The sequence below is a fragment of the Corvus moneduloides genome, chromosome 10 (genome assembly GCF_009650955.1).
Source record: "Corvus moneduloides isolate bCorMon1 chromosome 10, bCorMon1.pri, whole genome shotgun sequence".
Taxonomy (NCBI): Eukaryota; Metazoa; Chordata; class Aves; order Passeriformes; family Corvidae; genus Corvus; species Corvus moneduloides.
The window spans coordinates 3,838,923-3,865,747 of record NC_045485.1 but is presented as its reverse complement, the minus strand read 5'-3'; the positions used below and the strand labels follow the sequence as shown (position 1 = coordinate 3,865,747).

The 26,825-nt window shown below is 52.7% G+C and overlaps 1 protein-coding gene across 1 annotated transcript in view; it reads left to right on the top strand.

The window, feature by feature from the left end:
- EPHB1 (EPH receptor B1) overlaps positions 1-26,825 on the top strand; it is an 80,562-nt gene that overhangs the window by 19,584 nt on the left and 34,153 nt on the right. Inside the window, exons 2-3 of the mRNA XM_032119624.1 lie at positions 5,977-6,041; positions 9,924-10,605. Of these exons, the coding sequence (XP_031975515.1) occupies positions 5,977-6,041; positions 9,924-10,605 (747 nt within the window). The remainder of the gene's footprint in view (positions 1-5,976; positions 6,042-9,923; positions 10,606-26,825) is intronic.

Sequence of the window (26,825 nt, the reverse complement as noted above, 5' to 3'; positions counted from 1 at the left end):
ATTCTCCCAGCCTTACCTCATAGCAGAGCTGCTCCATCCCTCTAGGTATCTTCTTGGCCTCCTCTGGACTCTGTCCAAGAGCCCCATGTCCTTCCAGAGCTGGACACAGTGCTGCAGGTGAGATATCACCAGAGTGGAGTGGAGGATAAATTGATCTGTGGGAACAGTGAGAATTAAATTCAGTTCCATTGGCATCGAGAGGTGCGATGCACACCACGAGTGTATGGAGCGGTGATGCTGGAAGCTGTGGTGCCACCTGCACACGGGCATGGCTTGGAGTCACGACAGCCCCGGGAAGGCAGAGCTTGCGATACCATAGCGGTTGATGTTATTTAGCACTAGGCTTGGGAATAAAGCGTCTTGGCTCTGTTTCCCTGTCATTCCCTTTCCCTGGTAATGTCACCAAACTTGGACAGAAGCTTCCCAAGCTGTGCACTTGCCTTGGGCTGATTTTGCTGAAGCTCTCGGAAGGGAAGGAAGAGGTAGGAAGCAAGCTTGGCATTTATGAGCATGAAATAGAGGGCAAAATATAGTGCTTTCCTTATGGAAAAGAAGTCTTGCTATTGTTCCCCTTCAGAAAACCACGCTGTGGGGCTGGGGCTGCCCAGGGACCTGCTCTGGGGCTGGACTGTGCGCTGACCCCATTGACACTTGCTGAGGCACATCAGGATGAGTCTCTGAGGATCCCACCTGTGGAGCATCCTCTGCCCCTGGACCCGAGCCCTGTGTGCCCTGCCCCACCCCTCACTCAGCTGCCCTCCTGCCTCCCCTCCCTCCAAAGGCTCAGCTATCAGCACCCACCTCTCTGCTCCCCACGCATCTTGGGGGGCTTATTTCCAGCAGCTGGCATCCTTTCCAAATCTCCCTCTCCCCATCTGTTGTTATCAAGCCTCCTCTCTCCTTATTTTGCTTAATTTCTATCTTTTTCCTCTTGGTTGTCTTAGACAAGCCTGTGTCTCTCCACATATGCCCAAGCATTTGCTTTCGAGTGCCTTAGGCTGGTTCCTGCCGTTATCTTCTTGCAGGAGGGAGGGAGCTGCTGTTCCTTGCTTCGGGAGAGGGACCCGAGGCAGTTACTGAGGAGTGATTGTAGAAGTGTCTGTGGCGTCCCTGAGCAGAAAATTTGTTGTTGTATCTCTTTCTTTCCAGATAACAGCGTCCAAATGCGATTGGGTTGGGTTAGTTCGGGTTGGCCTCCTCCCTTTGTGTGTCTGTGCCTGCAGCCAGATCCTGCTCCCTGCTAGGGAAAAGTGACACCTTCTCACGGCATGAGTGGCAAGAGCCTGCCGTTGGGAGGTCTGAAATACGTGTTTCAGGCTGGGAATTTCGGGAAATAAGTTCTGCTTAATTTTGGACAGTTCAGAAAGGTTTTTCTGGAAGAGGCTTCAGTCCTGCGGGAAGGGTGGTTGGCAAGACGCATCAGCTGGTGTGAGATGAAGGCTATTCTCGCCCAAATAACTTATTTTTTCCTTGCTGTTGGAAGGATGCCAGCCCATCCTTCACTCCTCTGAGGCGCAGCTTATCCTGCCGCAGGCGTCATCCCTGGCCAGGTTTGCCCGGGAGGGTGTGGGGAGCCCGGGACAGCAGCGAGTCCTCCCTGCCTGGATCGCGCGGGTGCCATCCCAGATGGATGCGCTGCGCGGCACGGGAAGCTGGTGCATTCTAATTGCTGGCATCTTTACTTGTTATGAGTGTAATTGTGAGTAGACGTTTGTTTTTGTATTGATAATTAGGGACTGGAACAGATGGCGAAGGCTTAGTTTAAAGTAATGTGTCCATTAAAGAAAATCTACTGTATACAGCTGAAGATTCTTCACTCCAAGAAAGCTCAGCTCTCTGTAGCAGAGCTCCTCTCTCCCTAATGAGGGCTTGGGCCATCACAGCCTGGCCAGCGGAGTCTCTGATCCTGGAGACTTCTCCCAGCGAGTGTGCTGAGCTCCCTCCCGACCACAGAGCATCCCTGGGTACCTGCTGTGCCCACGTGCAGGTGGGCAGGTGTGGAGGGAAATGCTGGAGGAGCGGTGCCTGGGGCAGGTGAGGGGGTGGCAGTGTCTTGGGCACGGAGCCTGGCACGGTGGGGCCGCTGGGTCCAGGTGACAGGTGACTCGGTTCACTCTACGTGGGCAGCAATGCTGTGCTGGATGTCGGAGACACAGGGAAAGGATGTACCCCTGGGGGTTTAATTAGTACCCTGTGCCAATTAATGAGGACTGGTCCTCACGGAAGGGCGAGGCAGGTGGGAAGGGGAGGTGCGAGGTGTCCTTGTGGCTTCTCTACTCATTAGGGCTGCTCAGGCACTGATCTGCACTAATCCCCTTGTTAGCAGCATTCCCTGCCTGTCCTCCTTGCCCAATCCCAAGTGATGGATAGGTGGGGGGGTGATCCTGTGTCCCCCAGCCTGTAGGGATATTTTGGGGGTGTGGGTGCTGGGATCTCTGTCTTGTTCCCACTTTCTCTGCTAGGATTTGGGATCTGCAAACCCTCTCCTGCTGAAGCAGGGTGCTCAGCAGTCATAGCCCCGAGCAGCCTGTCCATAAATGCCCCACCAAGGTCACAGTGTCACTTTTTCATCCCAGAAAATGAAGTAAAAACCAAGGTTTCCTCCAAGAGGAAATAGGAGAGGTCAATAGGAAGTTGCTGAGCCGTGTCCTTCTGATGCCGGTGCCTCTGCAGTCACAGGGTTGGGTGAACTCAGCAGGAATTTGAACTGGAAGGGAGGGAATTAACCATCTTATTGTATTTAACAAAAAACTCCCAAATTAACCATTTTGCCAGTTTATGGATCTTCTTGTCTGTGGCAATGTCCTTGAGGGATAGGACAGGATCTGAGCAGGAGATGGTCTATAGGGGGTCAGGCTCTCTTCTTCCTTTGCTTTGCAAACTGCTTTGGGAACATGGAGCCATGGGAGTGCAAGTGTTGTCCACAAAAATGGGATCCCCTGTGCAGCAAGCCAATAACTACACACTTGAGAGAGACATTGATTATTTATCTCAGAGTTGCCCAAGCCTGGGTGCTCGGTGGTGTTCAAGCACCCCAAAAGCTTTTTACTATTTATACATTTTAGCTATCAAAAGAATTAGCATTTATTGGCTACAATATTCTCTTACTAATTAGTATTTTATCTTCTACTGATTAATGATTCTCTCCTGCTAATTAGTCCAGGTGCTCAGTCTTTCTCTTCTTTTGGGTCAGTGGTTTCTTGGGTCAGTGGTCCGAGAGTCGGTGCTCATGATCTGCCCCTGCCAGAACTGCCTTTGACCCATCAGAGCTGATTTCAGCACAGTTGCTGGGTTGCTTTTATCAGTTTCTTCCTTGTCGTGGGGGTTCTGCCAAATGTCCTTGTGGCCTCTAAGTTCTGCATTCTGTGTGCCCACTGTCAGTGGCACATCCTTCTCCCCAGGCACTGTCAACCTTCCCCCCAGGACTGAGATCACTGAAACGTGTGGAGCCCTAAACCTTAGCAAGGCAATTCTACCAACAAGGAATTTCTCTTTCCAGCACCAGGACACCACTTAGAGCTCGTGAGCTGTTGTTGCACGGCTTAAATCTCCTTTCTTGTTGATTAGGCTTGAAAGCTACAAAGGTCAAGCACTAATGAGCATCCTTTCTTAAGAAAATTTTCCATATTCCACATTTTGCAACACAAGCTCTGCATCTGCAGTGGAAACTTCTTGAGTGCGACCTCCCTGGCCACAGAATCACCTTGGGACTCCAGAAGCATCCAAAGAGAAAGCTTCTCTTGGTGCCTTTCCATGTATTCATTTATTGTTAATTAATTTCTCTATTTACTTAATTATTTTGAGGTTTTTTTAAGCATTGCTGCTGTGCTTTCTTGCTTCCCTTCCAGCACGTGGAGCCTTTGGGGAGGAACTCAAGAGAAGGGAAGGGGTGAGACTTTGGGAGGGCTCCTGGCGAGTGTCATCTTGGAGCAGAGCTGGTCCTCGTGTGCTGCCGTCCCACAGGGCAGCTGTGCTTTATCAAAAGTACATTCCTGTGTCAAAGCCCGGGGAAGGAAGCTGAAAGTGTGTGGAGCAGGAAGGGAGATGATGGAGTGAAAAGCCTTTCTGAATAAACCTTTGGAAGAAGTGCCCTTCCTGTAATGGGGCCTGTCCTTATTTATCACAGAGGGTGGATGAGCCAGCTCGGGTCCCAGCCTGACCACGGTCCCTGTGTCTCCTTGTTCTTCCCTGCCTCAGTTTCCCCTGTGTGGCACAAGGACACTCTGCTTGCTTTGGGGGAGAACACCAAGTGTTTTAGGGGCTCTCAGAGCATCCCTCCCCACTGGCAGGGGGCACTGGGAGATGTGTGCATGGCCTGTTGCTTCCACCTCCTCATCCATTTATGCCTGCACACATCTTCCTGCTCATTTGAAGGGCTGTTACAAGGATTAATGGCTGTCTAATTAGGGGCTGGGCTGTTTGGAAGGGAAGGAGGGCCTGGAGGTGGTAGGAAGGTGAAGGGTGGTGAGAGTAGAACCTTGCTGGAGGCCTGGAGCACAAGCCCCCGGCCCCATTTTGTCAGGGGTCTGGAGTGACAGGACACAGGGAATGGCTTCCCACTGCCAGAGGGCAGGGATGGATGGGATATTCCCTGTGAGGGTGATGAAGACCTGGCACAGGGTGCCCAGAGAAGCTGGGGCTGCCCCATCCCTGGAAGTGCCCAAGGCCAGGTTGGACAGGACTTGGAGCAACCTGGGACAGTGGAAGGTGTCCCTGCCCATGGCAGGGGTAGCACTGGATGAGCTTTAAGGTCCTTCCAACCCAAACCATTCCTGGATTCCACGATTTAAGGCTGGAGAGGAGTTGCAGCTGGGATACCATGTTTTTAGCTGCCTTCTGCCAAATGGAAAATGACCAAAACCATAAAGTGACGTGTGATAGCGTGAAGGTCACCACGCTTTTGTGTTTGCCATATGCAGCAGGAGCGGAACGTCTCCTCTCCGAGGGCACTGTGAGCAGGAATGACCTGGCACCGTGCAAAGCAGGGGGGCTGTGGGCTTTGAACCCCCCTGGCAGTGCCACTGCAGCATCCTGGGGCCTGTTCTGGGTGCAGAAGCTTCGCCAGCTCCCAGCCCCTTTTCTCTCCATGCCTGGGGACTGCCTTGCTCTCCCTGCGCCAGGGCCACGCTCACTCACCCCTGGGAGGGGTTTTGGGAGCGTTTATCACTCGTGTCAGGGTGGGGAGTTCCTGATCACGCTTCTCCAGCGTCGCAGCCCGGAGCGGCCGGCAAAGGGAGGGGTTGGAAGATTAATCGGAGTCTTGTTTCCCGCTTGTGATTGCGGGAGCAGCCGTGGAGAGATTAAAAGCAGCAGCCCGGCGGCAGCACAGATTCCTGGGCTGATTTTTATTTCCTGACCTTTATTTCTCTGGTTGCACCCCTTTTCCTGGCACTGCTGTGAGTACCTGGGAGCACGCAGGAAAGAGGAGGGATGGGGGATGTTCAGCTCAGCCAGTTGCCAGCGGCACATCTCCTCCTCCTGTTTGGTCGGGACACAGGAATTGAGGCAATTAATCTGCATGTCTACTTGCTGCAAACAAATAAATAAAACCTGGAGGGTTTTCCCCATCTGTTTCTTTATGGTGTTGCTCTCGCTATTATTCTCGTTGCGTTTTGTTGTTTTGGGTTTTTTTTTGTTACGTCTAAAAGTAGGGAATGATGTGACTCTGTGAAATACAGCATCTTTGAATTTTTAAATTTTTTTTGTGTTGCTGATAGTATTTTCCTTTCCTGGGCAGGGAAGGGTCAGAGCTGGCAGTGTGAGCTGGATTCAGGCCATGACTCCTTGCAAAGAGTCTTGTCCTGCACCGTTTGCTCCGGAGCAAAACTGCCTTGAGTCCATTAGGGCAGCTGCTGTTGATTCCCGAGCTCTCCAAGGGTCAGGGGCAAAGCAGCTGAGTGTTTTCCCACGTCTCTGTGCTTATAGTGTAATGAAAAACTTAGGGAATAACTGGTTTACTTTCTTCTGTTTCCTCAGAAACTTTGATGGATACGCGGACGGCAACAGCCGAGCTGGGCTGGACCGCCAACCCACCTTCAGGGGTAAGTTCCACTTGTCCAGCTGACCCTTATGTGATCTATGGGGGGTCCATGCTTTTAATCCCCCTATTTATAGGGGTAAAATGCTGGTGGGAGGCCGGAGGAGTTGCAGTGGGAGCAGCGGTGCCCCGTAGGGCTGGTACGGGGTGCCAGGGCATCGCTGTCTGGCTGAGCCAGGCTGAGCATCCCTTCCCCGAGCCAGTCCTGGGGCCTTGGTGAAGATGGAGCTTGTCTCCATCTCTCCAGCTCCATGCTCTCCCTTGCCTTTCCTGTCCTTCTCCCTCCTGAAGGGTTCAGCCCCATCACTGCTCTCCATCCCCCTGCTCGTGCCTTCCCTCTCCCTGTGCCAAAAGGCTTGTAATTAGGAAACATTAGCAGGCTCCAACCAGCTTTCATACCTGGAACATCATCCATAATTGCACTCGGCAGTGCTCTTCCTTGGCTATTAATGTCACTTTTATGAAGTAATGAGGAACCAAACACCCTGAGGCACTTAAAACATCTTTTTTATATAATATGAGCCTTTGAGGAATGGAAGCATAAAATAACCTGACTCACATTCTCCTGGCAGAAAAAGTGAGAGATGGAGCTGCGGGTGGGAGGGGATGTGAGCTGATGGATGGGCACCACGGTGGGACAGGCAGGCTGGGTGCAGCCCCTGGGGACTCCAGGATGTAGCACCAGAGGGGAAGGGATGCCAGGCTGTGTCTTTGTTAGGGTGTCACTGGCTTGGCCAAGTCTTCAAAAGAAATTATTTTGCACACTATCACCAAAGCTGGGCCACACCTGCAGCAGGCATGAAATCCACTCCAGACATGTCAGAGCCCCTTGAATTGGGGTATTTTGCTACTGAATTGCTTTGGAAAAATTCTGGGCCCAGATAAATTGCTGGAAAAATTCAGGAGTGGCACGTGCAGGTGATGGAGACGGGATATAAATAGCTGCCTGCAGCTGCTGTCACTGAAAGCCTGTGCGAGGCAGGCGGGGAGCTTGTGTTGTAAGGCATGGTGGTCTCATCCTCTGCAGAGCAGCAGAGTAAAGCCCCTCCCCAGCCCCATCCCTGCATCCCACTGTGCACATCCCTCCATCCCTCTGTGCATCCCTGCAGCCATCCAATTCTCACTCCTCTGAGAGTTCCTGGGGAGGCTTCTGCTTCACAGGAGTGTGTATTAAATCTTCCACAAAGTATTTTAAATGCCAAGTCTCTTATCTAAAATCATAGAATCACAGAATCCTTTAGGCTGGAAAAACCCTCTCATACCATCAAGTCCAACCGTTAACCCAGCACTGCCAAGGCCACCACTGACCCATGTCCCCAGGTGCCACAAAAGCTGTATGGACAGCTTTTAAATCCCTCCAGGAATGGGGACTCCACCACTGCCCTGGGCAGCTGTGACAGAGCTGGACAACCCTTTCTGGCAAGGAATTTTCCCTAATATCCAATGTAAACCTCCCCTGGCCCAATTTGAGGCTGTTCCCTCTCCTCCCGTCCCTGTTCCCTGCAAGCAGAGCCCGATCCCCCCGGCTGCCCCCTCCTGTCAGGGACTTGTGCAGAGGCACAAGGTCCCCCCTGAGCCTCCTTTGCTCCAGGCTGAGCCCCTTTCCCAGCTCCCTCAGCTGCTCCTGGGGCTCCAGCCCCTTCCCAGCTCCGTTCCCTGCCCTGGACATGCTCCAGCCCCTCAATGTCCTTCTTGTCATGAGGGGCCAGAACTGGACAGAGGATTGGAGGTGCCCCAGCAGTGCCCAGCACAGGGGATGATGGTCACTGCCCTGGTCCTGCTGGTCACACTGTTCCTGACAGTGGGAGAGGCTCCTGGCGGCTGCTGCGTTTCAGCTCCTTCCCTGAGGCTGTTCTCATCTCTCTTGGGGCTGGAGGCACAGGGATTTGATGAGCCACGTCTCCTGACCCTGGGGTTGCCATCAGCATGGGCTTTGTGCAGGCTTTGGGTCCCTTTTGGTTCCCTTTGGGTGGTGGCATCTCCCCATGGCATGCTGAGCTCCCAGAGGGGCTGCTCACCCCAGCTCACAGATTTAGCCCCGGCTGTTGATGCTCATGCTGGGGCCTGGTGCCAGCCAGGCTGCAGGGGCTGTGGTCCCCCAGGACGGGCTGTGGGCTCTCCTTCTGCTCTTCCTGATGGACGTGCTTTAAATCTCAGTGGAGACAGAGAACAACATTGACTTAATCCCCAGCTCCCTGTGAATTATTTAGTAGCATCTCATCAAAATGATGCATTTGTCGCTGTTAGAGCGTTGGTGGCAGCAGCTGCTGGCACTGTGGGTCCTTCCAGCCACAGGGACCTGCTGCTCCCAGTGCCTGGTACCAGGAGTGCTCAACCCAAGGCATGCACGAGGCAGTGCCTGGATCCAGCCCTGGACCCTACTGAGGGTTTTCCAAGGGGCATTTTGTGCTGTTCCTAAATGCAGGGAACCTTGAAGTGCAGCAGAGTTTTGTTGGCAGGTTTTGGCTCTGAGTTTTGAGGCTCTGAGGTTTTTGAGGATGAAGAGGAGGATTCCTGCAGTGAAGGCAGCAGAGCCATGGGACTGCTGTTAATGCTGGAGGAGAGCTCGTTGTCTGGTCTTAATTGGAGGCAGGGCTGTGATGCAAAGCCCAGGTGGGAACAGCAAACAATGGCAACCCCCTTGGTCAGGGAGGATTGTACGGCTCCTGCTCTGAAAATGTGTCTGGTAATGAAGGGGCACTGAATCCCCACGCCTTGTGCATGGGGGAGAAGGGGCTTTACAGCACTTTCCCAGCATGGGAGGAGAAGGAAGAGCACTGTACTGGATGAGGGAGGCTTTATTGCTGGTTTGGTAACCATGGCTTAACAACAACGTGCAACCTTGAGCTCTGATCTTGGCTTAAGCGTAGCAGAGCTGAGGAGGTGGGCCTGGGAGTGAATGTTCCGCTGCGCTTGTTGGCAGCATGAGGAGGACCCTGCTTTGAAAGCAAAACAAAAAGCTGTGTTTTGTTACATCGAGGCTGTGGTTCACAGGAGGGAAGCTTGGGGATGAGAAATGTGGTTGTTCAATGGAAAAGGGAAGAGGGGGAAAAATCTGTGAGGTTTCAGGGTTGGTTGTGGTGCATCATCTCATCAGGACTCAGTGTGACAGGGCAGGGGAGCATCACCCGTTGTGCCCGTGTAAACACAGGCGTGAGGGCTGCTGCAGCATCGCTCCTGGAAATGATCCCCGATACTGAGGGAGCTGCTTAAAGATTGCCATATGAGTAATGCTGTTATGAGGAGACTGTAAACATGGATTAGTTAAAATGAATGGATTATGAGGTTGTAAATCTGTCTGTAGGACTCTAATGCCATCATAGACTATTCACAGTTTGCCGCTGTCCCTTAATTGAAATTGTAGCCTGGATTATATTAATGCCCTTCTATAAATCGAATTGCGAATCTATATTCCCTCTCTCCACAGCAGTAATGTTTTATTTAGTTGGTTTTCTTTGCCGGGGGAAATGATCCCGTTGTGCCGGCAGCTTGGGGTCAGGCTCGCTCTCCAGCCCACGTGCTGCCTTGGGCTTTAATGAAGCTGTAGCCTCGTGTGCTGCCTTCCCTCCTGCCTCCAGGTGCCTGGGCCATCTTTCTTCCCATTTTTACATCCTCTCAGGGCAGATAAGGCAGTTGCCCACGTGGAAAAGACGTCTTAACATCAATTGGGAGCAATGGGGAGAGGCATGGAGGGGTAAGAGGGTGGGGATTTCTTCTGATCCTGGACTGGTTTCCACATGTACATCACATTGTGTGTCCATAACCACATTCCTCATCCCCTTTGGAACTTTGGGATTGTCCTCCCAGCCCTGCCCTATGCAGGGTGAGCGGCCATCTCTGGCCCCTCTTCCTCCTTTTCACCACTTCTCCCTGCTCCTTTCTGCAGTGGGAAGAAGTCAGTGGCTACGACGAGAACCTCAACACCATCCGTACGTACCAGGTGTGCAACGTCTTCGAGCCCAACCAGAACAACTGGCTCCTCACCACCTTCATCAACCGGCGCGGGGCTCACCGCATCTACACCGAGATGCGCTTCACTGTGCGGGACTGCAGCAGCCTCCCCAACGTCCCCGGCTCCTGCAAGGAGACCTTCAACCTCTACTACTACGAGACAGACTCTGTCATTGCCACCAAGAAGTCCGCCTTCTGGACGGAGGCACCCTACCTCAAAGTGGACACCATCGCTGCTGACGAGAGCTTCTCCCAGGTGGACTTTGGGGGCCGCCTGATGAAGGTGAACACGGAAGTGAGAAGCTTCGGGCCCCTGACCCGCAATGGCTTTTACCTGGCTTTCCAGGACTACGGGGCTTGCATGTCTCTGCTGTCTGTCAGGGTCTTCTTCAAGAAGTGCCCCAGCGTGGTGCAGAACTTCGCCATCTTCCCGGAGACGATGACGGGCGCGGAGAGCACCTCTCTGGTGACGGCGCGCGGCACCTGCATCCCCAACGCCGAGGAGGTGGACGTGCCCATCAAGCTGTACTGCAACGGCGACGGCGAGTGGATGGTGCCCATCGGCCGCTGCACCTGCAAGGCTGGCTATGAGCCCGAGAACAACGTGGCTTGCAAAGGTAAGGTTGGCTTTGGGCAACAAGCCCTTGGTGTTTGTTTCAGGGTAAAATGTTTGTCCCCTAACAAACTGTTTTGTGCAGTAGGCAGTACTTCCCCTGATGTGGTTTTGCTCCAGGGAGCAGTGGTCAGCCTTGTGGTTTCTCGGTGTGCTCTGGTCAGTGGCCAGACCTGGTGAGCAGCGTGGTGAGGGTGTGGGTGGCGGTGCCAGTGCCGCTGCCACCCTGCTGGAAGTCACCTCTGTGATGTGGTGCCTCCAAAGTGCCATGCTCTCCGGCCGGGTTCTTTCATCTGCCTCGTTATCTCCCCAGCAGAGCCGGGCAGCTGCCGTGGGGCCCGGCTGCCGTGGGGCTGCTCTGATTCTCGGCGTTAATTGGAATTGTTGTGCTGGTTTTTGGGTTCCCCGGCCACACCACCAGCGTGCTGCTGCCTGCTGGAGTCCTGCAGTGCGAGGTTATAAGTATGCCAACAGTGCTCACTGCTTTTCATCTCCTTTTGCCCTTGTGGTGAATATTTCCCAAATACCTTTGAAGCATTATTTTTTTTTCTATGGGCCACCCTTTCCTTCTCCTCTCCCGAATTAAGGTATTGGTTTTGCACGCTGCTTGGAAGGAGAGGAGAGGGCTTTCTGCTCACCCTGTTTCATCAGTTCCAAATAGCTTCTAGAAGGTCAACACCACCAGGATAAGGAAGGGTTGGGAAGAAGGAGGTGGTCAAAGTGCTTAAGGGCTGGTTTGGGGGGTTGTGATGGGAAGAGGTCCAACTTGGATCTCTTTTGGTGCAGGTGGTGGAATGTGTGTACCACCACGCTTGGCTGTGATGCCCCTTGGGGAGTCCCCCCAAGGTGTTTCTTCATCTGTAACTCTGGATATGTGAAGATGGCAAAGCTGGGATTCAAGCTGTGGAGAAGCTTGTTTGATGGTTTGCTCTAAACCTGGGAACTTGTGTAAGTTTTCACCACACAAAGCCTCTTTCCCCCCTGGCCAAAGCAGGGATGGTGACACCTTCCCATGCCAGGGCTCCAACAACCAGGAAACCCCGAGAATCCTTTCTCAAACAGCATGGCTGGGGGATTCCTATGAGTTTTGCGGCTGACCCTTAGGGGTGGTTTTGTTCCCACCAGGAGATTGCTGTGAGGAGCCGAACGCTCTGTCGGAGGGAGGGCTTTCTGCAAACGGAGCGTTCCTGGCGAGACGTTCCTCTGCTATTGAACCAACACACAGAAAGCACACATGGTTGTATGGCAAAATGACATTTCTCATCATGGGAAAACAAATACTAATTTTAGTGAAACACTGGAATTGAGAAGTAATGTCACTTTGCCAGAAATGGAGGAAAACAGTGATAATGTAAAACTGTGGGTTTTGGTGGTGTTGACCTTTCTGCCAGCTGGAGGAAGGTGGGGTCTTGAGTGCTCCTGACCCCTGGGAGGACCGTGATGCACCTTCTCAATGCCTGGGGAAGGGCAGAGGATTGACAACAGCAGGACGAGAGGCACGGGAGCAAACCTGCTGAGGGTGGGTGTTACACCCATCTCCATGGCTTTTCTTGTTTCCTTTTCTTGTGCAAACTCCACAAGGGTTGGGCAGTGTTCATGCCATCAAAGCTACACCAAGCAGACCCCAGGAAACTGGGGATTTGTTGGGTTTTCTGTGCCCTAGTGCCTGTCTCCAGCTGTGCTCCCACTCCTCAGCACTGATCCCCAAGGAGAAACTCCTGAGCACCTGGTGAGCGTTTTGCCTTTGCATGGGGAGCGTGCTTTGTATTCAGACTCCTTGAGGCGAAGATTAGGGATCCTGGCAGCTCTGAGGAGTAGAAATATCTTTTATAGATTGACTGACAGCATGTAGGATCCTGAAAGGCACCAGAGTATGCTGTGGGTGCAGGGCAAATAGGTGTTAAATGGCACCAGGCATGTCTGTGATAACAGGAGGGTGCTGTTTGGTGATTCCATGGGTGCTGGTAAGGTGCTGTCTGTGGAGGAGAGCTCTGATGGCTGCCCTTCCCCAGTCCTGTGCGAGTATTTTCCAGTTCCCATGTCAGGAGGACAGAGAAAAGGCTTGGATTGCATGAGACCCGTGTGACTGAAGGCCCTGCTCAATGCCGCTGAGGAACCCAAATCCAGGATATCCCCCATCCCTGGAAGTTCACTAAAACCCCTCCTAAAAGCTTGATCCAGGGTTAACATCAGGAATTTTGGAAAATTAACTTTTTTTGAATAAATATCTGACCTTGGCTCCGTGGTAGTTCATTGGCCATGAAGCTCCTCCTGGTATCCCCATGGACCTTGGAGCTGGCAAGGGAAGACCTAAGCCCACTTAGGTGAAGGTTGGTGGGCAGGAGGTGCCGCATTGCAAAGTTTAGAAATAACAATTCCTTGGTTTTCTGTTAGGCTTTGTTTTCTCCGAAGGGGTTGTATTCCCCTGCCTGGTTTGCCTGGCAGGGAAGCTGCCAGGATTGCACCCTGGCTCCTGGGAAGCACACACTCCTAACATCTGCTCCAAGCTTTCATCAGCCTGAGATGAGACACTTAACAAGCCTGTGGGAATTGTCACCAAGGGGAAAAAAAAACCCCAAAAAAGAAAATCCTCCAGTATTTGAAGGCTGAAAAAATAGGCTTAATTCCTACGTGGTGGGGGAAAAGATAGGGTTGGGTTGTTTAGCTCCCCCAGCTCTGTCTCATCCCGCGCTCCCCTGGGAAGGAGGCTGTGCCTATCATGGGGCCATTAGACCGGAGCAGGTTCGTGCTGACAGTGGAGCTTGGGGTACTCAGGGATTCATTAATCCCGGCTTTTAGCGGCACTTACGGCTCGAGGGGGGCACAGGCACAACGTCATCTTTGTTGGGGGTACTTGGAGCCCTGAGGAGATTATCTTCATGTTTGGGGTCAGAGGGATGGGGGGCTGCTACCACCACCACGCCAGGATGGGCGTGGGAGAGGAGAATTGTCTTTATCAGACAATCAGCCCTGTTATTTGTTCACATCCCAGGCTGATTTGGCACAGGTGCCCTGGCACAGCTCTCAGCTGTACCCCAAAGCCCAGTGGACTGCCCAGCACATCCTCTTGGACACCCCGTGCCCGCGGGGGCGGTGGGTCAGTGCGAGCTGGAGGCTCTGCCTGAATCCCAAATGAATAATTCATTTGGTGCGTGTGAGAGCCCACGCTCTGCTCGGGCTGATATTAAATCCATTTGTCTTGCTCTGCCCCGTCCCTCAGCCCTGCTTTATGGCTTCCTTGTGTGGTCAAGGGGCGGGCAATGCATCATCGTGCCGGGGGCAGGTGGGAGGGAAGGTGGCAGCGGGGATCACTGGCAGGCGGGGGAAACCTTGGATGAGCGCTCTGGGTGGATTTCGCTTTTTCTCCTCAAGGAAGATTGTTAAACCCTTCCTCCTGGTGTTTGAAACCTGATGATGGCAAAGGAACCCCTCACCAGACACTAGTTGTGTCTCTTGGCTTTCATCCCTTTTGACTTTGAGGACTGGGCACTGTATTTCTGTCTGCTGGAATCACGCTGGCTTTCTCTCTGACCTTCCCCGTGCCTGGCACTGACTCGGGTGCACGGAGAAGGAAGAAGTCTGGGGCTGAACCAGCTTTGTGCTGAATTTATCTGTTGTATTTATAAACCCAGGAGGAAGGGGTGAGAGAGCAGTCCTGCTGTTACCCGGCCTTGTCTCACTTTCAGTTTTCCCCTCCTGGCAAATTCCTGTGCTGGCGCGTTCAGGAGCCTCTGATCTGCTCCTGCCGGCCTGTCTGCTACAGCAGCTGGAAATCTGACCTGGCAGGGGGAAACAATCAAAATAAACCCCACAAAACCAGAGCAAAGCTGGGCTGGGATGCCTGCAATGCAAAGCCTTGCTTCCAGGCATCCCTGGCTTTCCCGGAGCAGCCGGCCCCTATCCCATCTCCAGCAGGGTCCCCCCATCCTTCCTCACCTGCTGGCCGATGTGCTGGGCTGTGCCCGGCCTTTGCCAAAGCTCTGTGGGGGTTTATCCTGATCTCCTTCATCCCTTTGATTTCTCTGTCTCCTTTGCGTGTTTGTCCTTCCCTCCTGCCTTTTGTGTGGAGGAATGGATTGGGGAAAGGAGCAGCGGGAGGGGCACGAACGACCTTGAATGTCAGGGAGTGAGCAGCTCCATGCTGGTTCCCCTGTTATCCTCCCCTCCTGCCGAGCAGCCCTGGTGATAATTATTGATTTCCTCTACTTATCCATCACAGAAGATTGGAAACAATGTGATTTAAAAAGCGATTTTTTAAATAATTTCGAACATTTTGCAATTAGTAGTAGAACAATTTGCTATCGCTTAAAACAAGGGAATTGTCAAAGTTTTCCCAATGAATTTGTTGCTTGTGTTGAGAACTGGGACTTTTGAGTCTCTGGCTGTGCCCTTGCCTGCCTTTTCCTTGCTCCGTGGTCCAGCCTGGTGCCCGTGCAGCATTTTGGGGCACCCAGGAGAGGTTTTCTTGGGTGATGACAGTGATGTTGGTTTTGTCCCATGGGTGAATGGCAGCCAGGGAGGTCATGGGGACACAGGATCCTGCTCCCCGTGCCTTTGGCTGTATCCATCCCATCCTAGTGTGCTGCAGCTCCATGCCCAGCTGCCTGGGTGCCTGGGGCAGGGTGAGCACACCAGGCATTGGCAGGAGCTGCAGAAAAGCCTTGTTTTTTGCTTTTAAGGATGGCTTAATTTTAATTTTTTTTCCAATCTGCTGGTCCGTGCACTTCCCCGTGGTTGGGAATCATTTTATTTCCAGCCTCTCTGCTGACCTCTCTCCTCCCCACCACTCCAGCATCTCGTTGCAGCTTTCCTGGCCTACGAGTGATCTCTTTTTTAAGATTTTCTCCTCTAAAACAGGAGGGGAAAAACAAAGAGGTAAAAAGAAAGTGCTTGCCCTGCCCCTCTCTCCTTCCGCCTGCCCTTGGATTTGGTTTAGCAGGGCACGGGATGGGGCCAGCAGCACCCCAGAACAAGGACTGGGGACAAAAAAGAAATACTTGGGCTTAAAAACCATCAGCACTTCTTCAAGCTCTTTCCTGGGGACCAGGTCGAGGTCAGCTGGTTTGTTCCCAAACCTTTCTGAACCTGTGGACAAACAGCTGATGCACTCTGGGGTCTCTGCCTGGCACCTGGCTGGAAGGGAGCCTCTGTGGCTGATGCTCATGATGATTGAAGTGTTTTTCCAGGGACAGTGGTTCCCTGTGGGTTGGAATTGGGATTTCAAGCTTTCCTCCTGGCCAGCATGGGCAGTGTCAGCACGCTGGGGCTGTGGGTCTCCTCCTCCCCATGCAGTGCTGTGCCTCTGCTCCCTGGGCCTTGGGCACCTGGGACGCACTACCCCACTAACCGTCCCAAAAGCTGCTTTTAGACCCCAATCAGAGCAGCTGGGGCACTTCCCACCCTAAACGGCAGCAAAGATGTCCGGGGAGTGTTTTATTTCAGGCTTAGCTGAGCCACAAACCTCCACCCGCTCAAAATGGGCCTTTTTCTCCTTTCTTTTTTTTTTTCTTTCCCCTTTTGTTTTTGTTTTTTGGCACAATATCAAGTTTCCTGCCCCTCTCCCATCCTGCATCAACCCAAGCTGCTCTCCCTGCTCGGGCTGTGCTGGGAAGTGGCAGCTCTCCCAGCTCCTGCTGAATCCTGGCAGCGGGAGGGAGGGAGGGAGAGATGCTCCCCTTTGTTGGAGGGGCTTTGCCTCTGCCTGGCAGCGATCTCCCGGCTTCCACCACTGGGTGGAACAGGCAGCCCAGTTTTACCACGGCCACTCTGTGGAGGAGAAACAGTGAGAGAAAAAGAAAAAAAGTGTGATTTTTCCTAAATTATGCCTTAGTGAAGGCATCCATTAACCTCTGTAATAATTTTGCAAGGAAAATGTCCAGGAAAACCTTGTTAACTTTTTTTCTAATGAGTGTGATGGGTTTTAATGAACGTCTTAATTAGGCATTATTAGCCCAAATGTGCCTCTGGTGGATTCAGGCCCTTTTCCTTCCCCCAGTGCAGGGATGGGCAGGGTCCATGAGTCCTGGCTGCTGCCAGGGAGGAGGTTTGGGCACCACAGCTCCCTGTCCCTGTCCCCAGAGCACCTCTGTGATCCAGACCTGTCCCAAGGAGAAGAAAGGGAGAAACGCAGAAAATACCCCAGGCAGGGTGTGAGTGGGGGCCAGGTGAGCATTGCAGGGTTGGGATTCCAGAGCTGCAGCAGTGACCTCAGAGGGATTAGGGAATGGTCCACAGGCTTCCATGGATGGCTTTATTTTCCTGCTTAGCAATTTTTTTGCTCCTTATCAATTTTTTTCCTCCTTAAATTGTTCCATGGGCTGTTTGTGTATTTCCCCTCCCTACCATGAGAACTTCTGAGTGTCAATAACATTGCTTCCACCCTTAAAACAGGAAGAAAAATCCTCCTTTGATTTTCCCACCCAGCCAAGGGTCTTTCCTTGTGACTGTTTGCAAATGGAGGCATAAAACTGCTTCCAAGCCCTTGTTCTGCTAATAATCCGTTTAGGAAACTTTCTGTGGTAGCTGAAGAGCCCGAGGAAATGAATTTTTGGGGGGATTTTGGGGTGCAGAGCTCCGTGTGCGCGTATCCATGAGCATCCCTGCGGCAGTGGGCTGTGAGACCCACCCATCTTTCCCAACCTTCTCCACTCACCCAGCCCAGGAGTCCTGGCTCTCATCCCGCTGCCAGCACGTCCGAGGCCTTTGCTGTCGGGCAGGAGCAGGGATTGTTCTCCTAGACAATGGGAGAGCCGCAAGGAAGCGCCAGATCCGGCCCGTGTCCGGCACCCGCATTGTTTCGCCCTTGTTTGCAAACAGCCAGCACCTGGCAAACCCAGTGACTCAGCCAGGGACTTTTAAAGCCTTTCTATAACTTTTTCCTTTTTGTTGTTTTTGGTTGGTTTTTGGTTTTTGTGGTTTTTTTTTTTGCAGTCACGAGAGAACTCCTTTGGGAATAGCTCCTCTTGCTGTGCTTTGCTTGCAAGGGGGTGGGAATGTCACCTGTGTTTGGGGCTGTGCTGCACCCTACAGCCCGTGGCATGCTCCAGGAGCCAGTGTCTCTCCCAGCAGGATAACAGCAATAATTTCAAATGGAAAAAAAGGACTTTTTTACCCTGGCTGGGGAAGGGGCTGGAGCACCAGGAGTGGCTGAGGGAGCTGGGAAAGGGGCTCAGCCTGGAGCAAAGGAGGCTCAGGGGGGACCTTCTTGTCACTGTTCTACCGAGAACCGGTGAGAAACAACACAATCCAAATCCAAGGAGAAAAGGAATTATTTTATTATTTACACACTAGGTTATATATCTTTGTACGTGAGAGAGCATGATATGATTGGCCGCTTGACCAGCCACCCCCTAGCTGAGGTTGGCTAGGTTCTCTAGCACCCATTCAAAATATTTTTTCCAGAGTACCAAAACAAGGCTGGAAAACAAACCCAGGTGCACAGATAGAGAATTAGTTTACAAAACCATCTTTCACTGTTTCTAGCTAAAGCATGAGAAAGAAAAACTTCACAAAATGCTTCAGCAGCTGTAAAATTCCTCTGCTCCTGCCTTTTAGCATCCACACCTTGTGGCTCTGCACAACTCCCTATGGGAGGGGGCAGCCAGGGGGGTCAGGCTTTGCTCCCAGGGAACAGGGACAGGAGGAGAGGGAACGGCCTCAAGCTGTTTAGATTGGAAATTAAGGAAAATTTCTCCACCAAAAGGGCTGCCAAGCCCTGAAACAGGCTGCCCAGGAAAGTGATGGAATCACCATCCCTGGAAGTGTTCGAAAGCTGTGCAGATGTGGCACTTGGGGACATGGGTCAGTGGTGGCCTTGGCAGTGCTGGGTTAATGTTTGGAGTCAATGACCTTGGAGGGCTTTTCCAACCTAATGATTCTGTGATTTTTCCCCTCAAGCCATGAGATAACTCATCACCAGTCCCCTGTGCAAGGCAGCATTTGGAAGCTGAGTTGGGCTGCAGTTGGGCTTTGCAGGTCTCCTGCAACCCCTGCTTGGGGAAACAGCCCTCGAGGGATGATGTTTTAGTAACTGAGAGACCCAGAGAGGTGAAAAAGCCACGGACCAGCTGGAAAGAGTTGCCCTGCTTTCCTCTGGCTGTCTGAGGAGGTTTGTGTGGGTTGGATGGGCCAGCTGGGACACTGCTGAGGAAGGATGAGGGAAAAGTAATCAGTGCAGATACTGAGGTTTTAATTTGCTCCCCTCTCCGAGCCCCGCCGCGCGCTCGGATGGTGACAAATGGAGCGGTGCCGTGGGTGTCAGCTCCGAGTGTGTTACAAGTGGTCATTTGTCACGCCCGGTGCCTCGCGGCGCAGAGGATGCGTGGAGAGAGGAGCGGGGCGATTAAATCAAGAGCAGGCCTTTGGAAGAGCCATGGGAAAACCCATCCGTCTGCAGCCAGTGCAGCACTCACGGCCAAGGAACCAGCCGTGCCTTGGCTGTGGGAGCATCACACCAGAGTCATGGGCACCCCGGATTGACTTCTGCACCCACCCCAGGGGGGAATTGCTGTTCTCCCACCCTAGGCTCCAGCAGCAGCCAAGAAAATGGCATGAATGGCATGCAGGGAGCTTAGTTTTTGTGTTCAGCCCAGGACTCACCTGCTTGTGTCACATTTTTGTATGGAATGGATTTGAGGCAGGAGAGCTGTGGGCTGGGGTAGGAGCTGGTCACCTTGGTGCTCTCAGTGTGGCTGCATCCTGCCTGAGCGTGGCTGGGCTCCTGGCAGCACCTCTGTGAGCAGGGATATTCCTGGGATAACGCTGTCCTTGTCTTGTCTCATCCCTTCCCTCCCCGGGGCCTCTCTGGGATGATGCTCTGGCAGAGCTCTGCCATCTCCCTGCTCTTCTGGGGGAGCGTTGTGGAGCCTGGGGCGCAGCACTGTGTGCCAAGCTGGAGGTGGAGAGCTCCAGCCCTCAGGCCTGGTCTCTGGACTTTGCTGCCTGAAACTTGTCTGATGCCACGGAGATTTTTGCCTTTTCTTTTATACCCCTGTTATACCTTTTTACAACTCCTGCATTCTCAGTGCTTTTTGCCTCCATTCTTGGACTTGTTTGTCAAGCTGAGAGACTCAACATTTTAGAAGCTTTGTAGCCAGGGATCAGTGTGCCCCAGAGCCCAAGGTCCTCTCCAGAACACATTCTGTAAACCAAGATAGAACCATCCAGGGGAAGGTTCCTTGGGGAGGGGGGCTCGCTTGAGCCTCTCCTTGGGGAATCTTTGATAGATCTGCTAATTAATAAAACCTATAATGTTATACCAGATCTTTTTTGGGGCATACTCAGCGGGGTGCATTTCAGTGCATATGACCTGGATGTGTGCACCTAAGGATCCTTAAAATAAATACCAAGGTAAAATCCCTTTTCCCCTTCTAACTGTGTTTGACTCTTGATTTTAAGACCAGGAAAAGGCATCAATCTGTAAAAGCAGGGGCATCCTGGAAAATGATATACAGGGGAATTACAAATTAAATTTCCATCCTGGCTCAAGCAGCTCTGCTGGGTCTGCAGCCCAGAGAGGAAATTGCCATTGAGGAGAGACATGATAGTGACTTAGAATTTTATTTTTTATTTTGTACTTTATTATAGTACATATTGCATCCAGGCTCAACAGATCTGCCCTGGCCATAGCTTTGGTATGGGTTGGTGTGCACTGTGTCCCCTCCGTGGTGCAGAGGGACCTGGTCACCCTCCTCACAAGCAGGGATTACTTTGATGTTTATGGGTTTTGCTCTGTTGCAAAACTGGGAATTTGAAATGGTTCTGGGCATGGCAGAAAGGTTCTCTGGCTGTCTGGGTGTTTCCAGGGACTGTCATTCTCTGGCTAAACCCAAATCTCCGGGTTTGCCATGGGCATCTGTTTCAGCACACCAGGCAAGCGAGGGTGGCAGTGCTGGAGGAGGGTGACAGGAGAGACCTGCGGTTATCACAGATCTCCTGCTCCACATCGGATCTGCACCTGAGCTCTTAATCATCTGTTATTATTGAAGACAACTTATTCTTAGAGAGCCCAAGGTGCAAATTATGTTTCACAGCTAAGAAAAGCTTCCAGAGCTGCTTACGTACAGTAAATCCCTGCAGTCTCAGGGGGCTTTGACTTATGTGTAGCAGATGTTGAGGATGGAGGAGACCACACCTTTGTGCCTGCTTGTTGCTATCACCAGCACAGACACAGGTGGAAATTTAGGCAGGAAGAAGCTGTCTGGGCTCAGAGGTGGGGTCAGTGAGTGTTCTCCCACCCTGCAGCTCTGGGCATCTGTCCTGTCCCCGGTGATGGCACCAACATGGACAGTGCCAGCGTTCACACTGCTTGCAGGAGGTCCTTTCCTGTCCAGAGCAGGTTGCCTGCCCTCCCCACTGTGGCATAGGGGTGAGCCAGTGTGGGAATCATGGGAGCATGGAATGGTTTGGCTGGAAGGGCTTTTCAAAGGTGTCACCCTTGTCAGTGCCGTGGGTCCTCTCTCCTCTCTGCAGCTGGGTAGGAAGGCGCCTTTCCTCCCAGGAACAGCAATTATGGCTTGTTCTGCTATAAATATTCATAGGGAAGCTCTCTTAATTGCTTTTCTAATTAATTCCATGCATGGCACTCTTGGGGTGGATGAGGAATGTGCCTTGGTTGGGATATCCTCCCATGGCAAATCCATTCCTGGGCACAGTCCTTAGGCAGTCAGCCAATCCACAGCCCCCCAAGGCTCACCTCCACCCCGATGGCAGTGTCCTGCTCCATGGTGGGACACCTCAGCACCCCAGTGTGACCCCGATGTCCCGCAGTGCTGTGGCAGGGACACAGGGAAGCTGTGTGTCCCCACGGCCCTGCCCGTGCCGGCAGCACCAGCCTGGCCCTGTGGCTGAAACTCTCCCCAGCCCCATCCTGGGGTGGCTCTTCCTTCACGGTATCAGCACTAACGAGGAACTACTTCAGACGTAATTAATGAGCACTTGATGTTCTCTAGATCGAGGGGACACTGCATGGCATGAGCTGGAGAAGGAGGAAGAGGGGCTTAATTACTTCCTGTTAGGGACGGGAGATGTTTGCTTCCCAGCCAGGAGGGGACTGTGCTTTGGGGAGCCCAGTGGCGATGCCACCCCAATTTCCCAGTCAGAAGAGGGGCTGGAATTACGGAGTGACATCGGTGGTTCCCAAAATCCCTGGTTGCAAAGGAAAGATGCATCTTTTTCGGGGGGCTTCTAACTGCAGCCCCTGCCAGCAGCTCTGTACCTGCAGGAAGAACTTCTCCCAGAGATCCTGCAGGAATTTTCGTGCTGGTTCATTTCCCTGTTGATGAGGTGGCTCGATAGCTCACACAGGCATTGAGGGGTGAACACGATGTGCTGGGTTAGGGAGCACATGGTAGTATTGTCTCTTCCAGTCTTTGTCCATTGACTCTGGAGTTTCACGTTGCTGCAGTTCACGAGGGAAAAAAATATTTCTCCATGGAGCCTCCAGATGCCTGGAGTGGGGGTAGAAAGCATCTCTGGGGGTTGTGTCCTGGCCTGAATCTCAGTCCCCCAGTTTTTTACTCCAAACTCATTGTGAGGTTCATTGTGGGCAACAGATGGTGAGGCACTGGCCTTGGACACTTCCAGGGGTGGGGCAGCCACAGCTTCTCTGGGAAACCTGTGCCAGGGCCTCACCACCCAAGAATTTGTTTCCAATATCCAATCTAACCTTGCCCTCTGTCCATGTAAAGCCGTTCCCCCTTGTCCTGTCACTCCAGGCCCTTGGAGCCCTTTAGGCACTGGAAGCTCCTGCCTGCAGGGATGGCAGCCCCGGTAGAGGGAAGAGCCTGTGCTGGGCTGCAGCTGCTAAATCTGTTTTTAAAGAAGACTGTCAGGAGGTTAAATAGCACCAAATCCTTGATGAGAACTTCATCCCCCTTTCATTTGTTGACTCAGAATAATGAGCTGGGGCAGTGAGGATGGTGAGGAGCAGCCTGTGCCTGGTACTGCCATGGCCACGTGTCTGCTGCTCGCTCTGCTGTGAACCTCCCTGTGTATGTGTATGAATTGTCTGCAGTTTGATCAATTTATTCCCCTTCATCACTCGAAGTGGCTGGTTTATGGCAAGGAAGTGGAGCTGTGGTGAGGGAGCTGTGGCATGGGACTGGGCAGTGAGCCTGGAGCCAAGTGGAAACTAAAACAGAGCAAAACCTGAGTGGGAGAACAGTGATTTGGAAAAATGACCATGCCAAGTGTTGGTTTTTTTCCCCCCGCTGGCTGTTTTGGAGACTGAAGCGAGTTCCCTGCTCCGTGGCAAGCTGGCAGCCCCGCGGCACCGTCTGCCCAGGGCGTGCCTGCTCTTCTCTTTGCATCCATCTGGGACAGATTTTCTCTTCAGACCTTCAGAATCCCCCCAGCCGTGAAAAACAGAGAGAGTGAAGCCCAGAGTGGTGATTAAATGGGTAAAGCGTGGACCTGTCGGGAAGCTGCAGGCAGTGAGCAGCCAGGCACGTGGGAGCCTGAACCAGCTGCTTCTGTGCCCTGCTCGAGGCTTAAACTCCTTGTTTAGGGCCATGATGTCACCTAAACAGTTGGTGTTGAAGCTCCTTTGCATCCAGAGGCACTTAATTTTTCCAAGCAAGACTTTCTGGAGGAAAACTGCTTCTGGGTGAGCATCAACTGCACTTTGCTTCCAGTGAAGCACACGGGGCTTGCTCTGGTGAGCAGTTCAGTCTGTGAGCACCTTGCTCCATCAGCCAGGGATTTGCTCCCCTGGGGCAAGGGGTGGGATTTTTGGGAGAGGTGAACAGGGATGCATCCAATCCTGTTGCCTCTAATATGGCTTGCACAGCTCCCTAACCTGCAAGCACCTTTGAAATCCTGCCCTGCTCCGATTCATTTCTCATCCATGAGAAGAAAAGCAAAAAAAATCCCCCGAGAGAGGTAAAACCACATTGAATTTTACTTCCCTCCATGAATAAACCATGGCAGGCCAGCTCTGACTTTAATTTACATGTGTCCCAAGGCGGATCTAAGCCCATTCCTCTCGAGGTGGAGGGCTGGTTTAATTAAGTGTCTACGTCAGGCAGAGCTGGGGCCGCATTCCTCTGTGCAGCGAGAGGGACGGAGCCCGTGCCTGCAGGATGCCAGCCCGGATGCTGGGAAGCTCATGTTTATCTCATGAGTTTATCTCATGAGTTTATCTCATGAGTTTCTGCCTATGCAGTGCTGAAAGAAGGGAACACAACGGGGCGGGTGCTGTTTGTAATTCAGATGGTCCCGAGGCGGGAGCATCTCTGGGTGATCCAAAATTCGTGCGTTCAGCTACAAGACGGTGAAGTTTGCACCAAAATGAGGTTTTGGGACAAGGATCTGGGGACAAGGCTCTGCTGGGATGTCCTGTCCCCTTGTGCTGTGGTTTCTGGCATGGCTTGGGGTCCTGACCTGAGCTCCCTCCTTGGGAGCAGGAGGATACTTTAGGGCTAGAATGCTTAGACTTCCCTGTTCCTCCATCTGGGTTGCGCTCCTCTCCCTACTCTGAGGACTGGATGCTGGGATCTGGTGGCTGATGGGGTGTTTTAGGGCTGAGTCTCCTTTCTTGGCACGGTCAGGAAGGCAGGATGCATGTGCTGGGTACCCTCCCAGCCCTCCTGGGTTGGCATTGCTCCCGGTACAGAAAGCTCTCCGGATTGATTTGTGGCTGCCTGGTGGAGGGCAGCGTGGCAGAGCACCCCATGGTACTGCTGGCTGCCTGCTGGGCTCGCCGTGGCCGTGCCAGGCTGGGGCATTCCTGGAGAAACACTTGGCTTAAGATAAAAGGGAATCAGATCATTAAAAAGTAGGAATGGGGGCAAAATCCTCACAAAACAACCTGCCAGGCCCTCCCCAAGAGAGAGGCAGGAGGGAAGGGATGACAGGAGAGCACCATGTAGGGCTGCAATTAAACCTCCGGCACCATGCGCCTGCTCCCTGCTTGGATGTGTGCAGGGAGGATGAGGAGGGAGATGAAAGCAGGGTGGGAAGGCAGCGTCCTCGTCACCCTTTGAAGGTGGGAGATGACAACCCCCCCCTGTGGATGACAGCCTGCCCAGTTCTGCTGCTTTTCCCCCCCCCAGCCTGCAGCCTGGGTCATCATCATATCAAAGGCATTGAAGCCCAAATGCATGGATGGGCTGGCAGCCCGGGGTCTGTGTGTGTCCCCGGGGAACACGGTGTCACCAATGCCCCTGGCACTGCCCCAGAGGGCAAGCGGGAGCCCTGGGAAGCCTGGCCCTGTAGTCACAGCATCCTCTCAATGGCACTTCTCCATAGCACGCAGTTTCGTGTGGGTGTTTATTTGCCTGGGTGGTGTCTCTCAGCTGAAAGTGTCTGGGAGGGTGTCCTAGCCGGCATTTGACCGCTCAGGGTGACAGCAGGATGGCAAGGAGAGCATTTTAAAACACCCTTCTCTGGAGCTAACCAGTTTGAAGGCTGAAAAACTGGTGGGTTTTTTTCTTATTTCATTTTTTAATGTATTTAAAGATAGATTCTGTGTCGATGGTGTCTACGAAACGCACAAGGCGTTTCTGGCAGGCATCTTCTCTCTTTTTTGGGGGGGTTTCACCAAAAAATTGTGAACCTTGTGCAGAAGGTGTTGGGCTGAGGAGCCAGTATTTTTTCTTAAGGATAAACTATTATTCACAGAAAGGGGAGCCTTGAATCTTTTTCCAGCAGGCTGCAAAAGCAGTGAGCCACAGTTCCTCCTTCTCTCCTGACCTGTGCTGTCCTCAAACCCTGCTGCCCATCTCCCAGAGGGTGCTGCTAGGTGCTTCCACATGTCTTTTTGGAGCAAGGCTGGATCATCCAGGCTCTTTAGTGCCTTTGCACCTGACAGTGCTCTCCACACCTCCAGCTTGCTTGAGGGCATCATCTCATGCAGCACTGCTGCTTCTAACGCAGCTTTTCATCACCTGCTGTGCCAGAGTGCCACAGGTGTGCTTGAAGACGCTGGGATTGCCCTGGAAAGGCGCTGGACCCAAAAGGGAATCCAAAACAGGCGTGAATTTGGGGATACCTGGAAAATGGGGTTAGCTGTGCCACAGCAGGGACAGAGGGGCACGGGAAGGATGAGGCACTGCCAGCTTGATTTGCTGGGTTCCAGCGAGGGTTGGGGCAGGTCAAGGCTCTGAATCTTCAATTCCTTGGAGAAGCTCCTATTTTAAAGTCTGCAAAGGAAAAATGCCACTCTGCTTCCCCAGGGAGCTTTAGAGCAAGTTAATGTAGGGGCAATGTCTCCTTCCTTTCTTCCTTTCTTCTTTTTTTCCCTTTTGACTTAAGCTTCCCTGAGAGAGTAATTAAAAAGTGCAAGTTCCAGGTGCTAACTGAGAGGATTTAGTTTGAGAATGAAACACTTGGATGCCCCCACGCTTGAATATCCCCATGCTTGCACCCTTCCCACAGAGGCTATGACGGTGGCTTGCCTCAGGCAGGAGCAGGGATGGATGAGCCGAGAGATCCTGCTTATCTCTGGCTCTTTCTAGGACTCCTGGCATCTGGAATGCAATGATGCAGGGTACAGGAGAGTGTTAAGCAGTAGAAAGCCCTCGCAGTGCTGCTGTGTGCCACGAGTGCTTCCACAGTCCATCCTGCTGCTGGGCACTGCCCAGGCTCCCCAGGGAATGGGCACGGCCCCGAGGCTGCCAGAGCTCCAGGAGCTTTTGGACAATGCAGGGTGGGCTTGGTGGGGTGCAGGATTGATGAGCCCTGGGGGTTGCTTCCAACTCAGGAGATTTGGTGGTTCTGTGATTCCGTGGTTTTGGCATTCTCAGATTCTGTGGTCCTGTGATTATGTGATCCCGTGGTTCTGTGATTCTCAGATGATGTGATTCCATGTTTCTGTGGTTCTGTGATTCCATGATTCTGTGGTTCTGGGAGCTGCAGAGGGAGGTGGCAGTGGGGCCACAGCTTTGTGGTGCCTTCACTGGGCGTTTGCCTTGCGTGAGTCGTGACACATCCTTCCTCTGAGCCTTTGGGGTGAGTAGGAGAGGATCAGCTCTGGCTGGCAGCCCCCAGTAGTATCCAGCCCTGTGGCCACATCCTTCAATCACCCCTCGGACACAAGGGCAACTTGCAGCTATTTTTCCCCCAAACTTCCACTGATGATGTCTCCCTGCAAGAAGCCTGAGTTTCACCAGCCCCTCAGTGATGTTCCCTCCCACCCCCAGATATGTCAGCCCCGGAAAAGGGGTCCTGCTGGCAAACTCACCCCTGGGATGTGCAGCATTCCCGGTGTGCAGGCAGGATGATGGA